The sequence below is a fragment of the Musca domestica genome, unplaced genomic scaffold (assembly GCF_030504385.1).
Source record: "Musca domestica strain aabys unplaced genomic scaffold, Musca_domestica.polishedcontigs.V.1.1 48, whole genome shotgun sequence".
NCBI lineage: Eukaryota > Metazoa > Arthropoda > Insecta > Diptera > Muscidae > Musca > Musca domestica.
Genome location: NW_026712340.1, coordinates 4,082,887 through 4,088,480, shown reverse-complemented (window position 1 = coordinate 4,088,480; position 5,594 = coordinate 4,082,887). Strand labels below are relative to the sequence as shown.

Sequence of the window (5,594 nt, the reverse complement as noted above, 5' to 3'; positions counted from 1 at the left end):
AATACGTAATTTGAAACTATTCCGGGGAATAATGGCACTAAAATCATCAAAATACCGAATTTTGGGAGGTACCGTTATATGGGGGTTATACGAAGACGTGAACCTGCATAGACAATTTTCTGTCATAGGCTGAAGCATCCATTAAGAATCTTAAATACCAAATTTGAAACAATTCCGGTGAATAATGTCGCTAATATCATCAAAATACCGAATATAGGGAGGTACCATTATATGGGGGCCATACGAAGACGTGGACCTGCCCAGATAATTTTCTGTCATAGGCTGTAATATCCATTTCGAACTTCAAATACCAAAGTTGAAACAATTCCGGTGAATAATGTCGCTAAAATCATCAAAATACCGAATATCGGGAGGTACCGTTATATGGGGGCTATATGAAAACGTGGACCTACATGGCCCATTTACGAACTTAACCTGCCTACTGGATAAATAAACACGCGGGCAATATTTTAGCCTTCTATCTTGATTCGTTTGAAAGATAGCGTGATTGCAACAGACGGACAGACAGACATGGCTAAATCGACTTAGAATTTTACGCTGATCAATAATATATATACTTTGTTGTGTCTGACATGAGTATTTCGAGGAATTTGTTTGGTCCCATTGAAATTGCTGATAATCGGGTCAGATTTGGATGTAGCTCCCATATTAAGTATCGTCCGGCTTCAAAAGTTCAGTTTGAATCAAATGCATTTTAGCACACATGGCCAAGTTCAGTCCAGAAGTATGGCCGATAATTTTGGTCAATATTGGCTCCAATATACATTTTTGACCGATTTAAAATTTTATTATGCGCCACATGTATAATATTCGTCCAAATGAATTCACATCCGACCAAATTCAGCCTAGGAGCAGGAGTGTGTCAAATTTATTGAAAATCAGTTCAGATAAAGTTATAGCTCCCATATATATGTTTTATCTAATTTAGGATTTAATTTCCTCATATTCGTAATATGCACTCCATAACAATAATATTTGGTACCTGATATCAGACACAGCTCAAAAATGCATCTGCCAAATTTTATCGAGATCGGTTCAGATTTGAATATAACACGCATATTCATATTTATACAATTTCACGTTTAAAATGGTTAATATCAGCCCAATGGAGTGGATTTTGACAAATACGACCGAATTCAGCCTGGAAAATTGGTATAGCAATAGCTCCTCTATATATATTTCATCTGATATGGTGTTTAAGCCCCTCACTATTTTAATATACGCTTCACAACAATGTTATTTGGTATCAGACAGCAGATATAGGTCAGAAAAACCTCTGTCATATTTATTCGATATCGGTTCAGATTTGAATATAGCTTTAACTCAATAGCGTTTATAGTGTCTAGGATTTGAAAACGAGATATAAAGGTCCCCGTTTTGGTATAGCTCCCATATAACTGTACCTTCCGATATTCAGCTGTCCGCATTTTCAAACCGATGTTAGCAAAATGTGACATTTTTTCAACTTTTCAATCAAATTTCTTCTGAGAATATAAAATTCTGTAATTATATTCAGCACTAGAGTTTAAACTTTAAAGCAAAATGTAAATTATTTGTATTTGTGAAAATTAATAACAATTCACATATTAACATATTTTTTGCACTAAACAAAAAAATAATCACACCTACGCATTTACATATTAAAATATTCATAAACTTACATTTCATTTGTTAACCTAACAAAATAACTATTAATAATTCATAAGCAATTGTTAACATTCCATTACACACAATTTATTGACAAAAGCGCAACCAAAAAAACGCATTATTCATAAACTACATAATTTTTTATAAAGTCGGCTCTTCATTCATTACCACCGGTTCACCATCTAATTTCTTGATTGTTGGCAAACGTTTTATGCACTCTGCCCGCCAGGTGGCCTCATCCATACCCTCAGATATGGGATTACCAACCACAACCAAGTCCTCTAAAGTTTCCAATTCTTGTAGACGATTAAATTCGGCCCAATCCTTAATGAGATTGTTGCTTATGTATAAAACTTTCAATTTCTTGAGAGCGGATAGGCCTTTGAGTTTTTCGATTAAATTGTAACTCAACCATAGCTCTTCAAGGGTTTCAGCAACGGCTTCCTAGGAAAATATTTTTGTAGTAGCAATTATTAAACATATTCATTATTTTAACATACCAAACCCGATATCTGTTTAATGTAGTTGCGAGATAAAGATAAGACCCGAAGATTTTTCATGCCATTCAAGCCGAAAATTTTCTCAATCATATTGGTCGAAAGGCTGAGACGTCTGGAAGGGGAGAAAAAACATTTTATTGGTTTTTTTTAAAAAGACAGTAATCAGGAAATGTTTACGGAAAGGAACGTGAATTTTATGGGAAAGAAGGGAGTTGAAAGAGTTAAATTTCACTTTTTTCGGCCCTTCTCATAAAAACACACTTCACTTTGTTGAAAAAAAAACTTTACAATGCGAGGTGGAAAAAGAATTCGATACTCACTCACAATTGACCAGTGTTCCCAATGTATTGTCCATTTTCTCAATGGGTGGCCACTGAAATTGCAACTCAATGGCCGTGGCCTGTGTGGCGTTTTGCTGCTCACGTTCTTCCCATCGTTTGAGGGCCTCTTTTATTGTCGTTGCTTTGGACATGTTATCAGGTTGGAAAGACTAATTGGAACTATGTTACGAGTTCGTTTCTTTTGACGGTAATAAATAAGCAATGTTTATCATTTGGTTGCCTAGATATGTTATGGAATTATGGCAAAACTTCTTTTTGACTATGGCAACACTGTTTAGACTGATAATAAATAATTTTGTATTGCAATGTTCTACGAATTTGTTTAGAGTACCAAAATGGGTACCAAATTTTTAGATAATAACGAACAAGTAGTGCATTTATGGTAGAATTCTTAAGTTTAATCTGTGTGTTAATGTTGAAAACATAACATTGTTAAAATGCGTCTCTGAAACTTCAGATACGAATATCCAAGCGACCAAAATTTCTTAAATGTGCCCCGATCAATTATGTGCCTACTCATTCGAAATTTTGGAAGGAGTTTGAGTTTAAATAGAAGCCTTTAGTTTTATGATCTCAAAATATTTATGTGATAAAGTGAATCAAAAACAAATAAAAAAAGCAGCTAAGTTCAGCCGGGCCGAAATTTTTATACCCTCCACCATTCGAAAGTAAATTGAAAAATTTCAAACAAAAACTACTTCGAAAAATTCCGCTCAAATGAAAACCTTTATATGAGGGCTATACGAAGACGTGGTGCTGCATAAGACTTCAAATACAAAATTCAAAACAATTCCGGTGAATAATATCGCTAATATCATCAAAAAACGTGGACCTGCATAGACAATTTTCGTCACAGGTTGTAGTACCCATTACGAACTTCAAATACCGAATATCGGAAGGTACCGTTATATGCGAGCTATACGAAGACGTGGTCCTGCACAGACAATTTTCTGTCCTATGCTGTAGAATACATTACGAAATGCAAATACCAAATTTGAAACAATTCCGATGAATAATGTCGCTAAAATCATCAAAGTACCGAATTTCGGAAGGTACCGTCATATGGGGGCTATACAAAGACGTGAATCTGCAAAAACAATTTTACAGGATCCTTTACGAACTTCAAATGTCAAATTTGAAACAATTCCGGTGAATAATGTCGCTAAAATTATATCGCTAAAATTATATCGGGAGACGTGGTGCTAGATAAGTAAATTTTTGTCATAGGCTGTTGTAAGGATTTCGAACTTCAAAAACAAAATTCAAAACAATTCCGCTGAATAATGTCACTAATATCATAAAAATACCGAATAAAGTGAGATACCGTTGTGAGAGTATGGGGGCTATTCTAAGACGTGAACCTGCATAGACAATATCCGCCATAAGTTGTAATACCCATAACGAACTTCAAATACGAAATTTGACGCAATTCCTGTGAATTATGTAGCGAAAATCCTGGAAATACCGAATATCTCGGGGTAGCGTTATATAGGTGCTATACTTAAGCGTAGACCTATATAGATAATTCTCTACCAGGGGGTAAAGTACTCAGAGTTCCTCTCCTTGTGGATTTTCAGACTATTCCATTGCAAATATGGCTAAAATAATCGAAACACCGAATAAAGGTTGTATAGGGGCTATACGATATCGTTGACCTATTTTGAAAATTCTCTTTCAGGGGGTAAAGTAGTCACGAAGATCTTCTTGTGTAGATTTTCCGACAATTCCATTGAAAAATGTGGTTAAAATGAACAAAACACCGAATATCGGGGGTACCCATCTTCGAACTTGACTTGATTGCAGATCGGTGCAAAATTTTAGATTCCTATCTTTATTCGTTTTGACTGAAGCGTGATTACAACAGAAAGACAAGTAGACGGAGAGACGGACGTTGTTAAATCGACTTCGAATTTTATGCTGATTATGAATATACAGACTGCTGTCATTTCTAGGCCACTCGTCCGACAGCTGTTAAAAAGATTCTAGTGACAGCTCATTATATTGTTTACCAGCGTTCAAAAGCATTTTGGTGAGAATTTTCCAGAAAAAAAAGAGTTAAAGAGTTGCTTCGCTTGGCCGAAAGTGGTGAGCTGCCGAATTTGGGTTTCTCCGATGAGAAAACATTCGTTGCCCAGCAGTTTGTAAACAAACAAAATGATTGTGTTTACTTGCCAAAGAGGTCAGCTGAAAATGTACACCTTCGGTTGGCCACCAGAACTAAAGCGTCGGTCATTGTGATGGTGTGGGCCGCCATAACAGCCGATGGTCGCTCTCCGCCCGTATTAATCGACCGTGGCATCAGAATAAATGCCGAATATTATCGCGAAAATATTCTGGAGGGTGTATTAAAGCCGCAAACATTTTGGCCGCTGACCTTGGACATTCCAAAAGGACTCAGCACGCGCCACCCAAGGATGGTTACAAAATGAGGTTCCTCGCTTCATTTGCAGCGCACAATGGCCACCAAAATCTCCGGATACCAATCCGTTGGACTATTGTGTCTGGAGTATTTTGGAAAGCAAGGAAGAGCAACATTCGGGCAGCGTGTAATGGTTTCATTGGCCGTTTGAAGGCCATAATTTGTGCCAAAGGTTACCAATTCGAAAAATCCAAACTTATTCTAAAATTCTATGCTTTTTCCGACATTTTTTGCTTTCATTCCATAAAATTTAAAAAAAAAAACAGTAAAGAAAGTCTTAAAGTCGGGCGGGTCCGACTTTATGATACCCTACACCACTTTGCTAATTTAGTAGAGCTCAACATAACAATTTAAAGTTTTTATGGGAGAACTCAATCATACACGCTATGATTATAATTATAATTTAAAGTTCAAAGGACTAAATATGCCGAATCATTTGTATCTTTTAAATTCGGACTTAGATAAAAATATATCTGGTAGCTATATCCAAATCAAAACCAATCTCGATATAATTTGGCAAATATATTTCTGAGCTGTATTTGACATATTTCCCTGAATATCGTTGTTACGGAGTCCATATTACGCCTGTGGGTAACAAATATAACAAATCGGATGAACAGTATATATGGGAGCTATAGCTATATCTGAACCGATCTTCACCAAATT

General features: G+C 36.0%; 1 protein-coding gene across 1 annotated transcript; it reads right to left on the bottom strand.

The window, feature by feature from the left end:
* Nucleotides 1-1,667: 1,667 nt before the first annotated feature.
* LOC101894906 (dynein axonemal light chain 1) lies at nucleotides 1,668-2,745 on the bottom strand. The gene is made up of 3 exons (XM_005179243.3): nucleotides 2,489-2,745; nucleotides 2,169-2,280; nucleotides 1,668-2,112 (listed from the first exon to the last, which is right to left on the bottom strand). The coding sequence occupies exons 1-3, from the start codon at nucleotides 2,638-2,640 to the stop codon at nucleotides 1,810-1,812; spliced, it is 567 nt and encodes a 188-aa protein (XP_005179300.1). The 5' UTR covers nucleotides 2,641-2,745; the 3' UTR covers nucleotides 1,668-1,809.
* Between the last annotated feature and the right edge of the window lie 2,849 nt (nucleotides 2,746-5,594).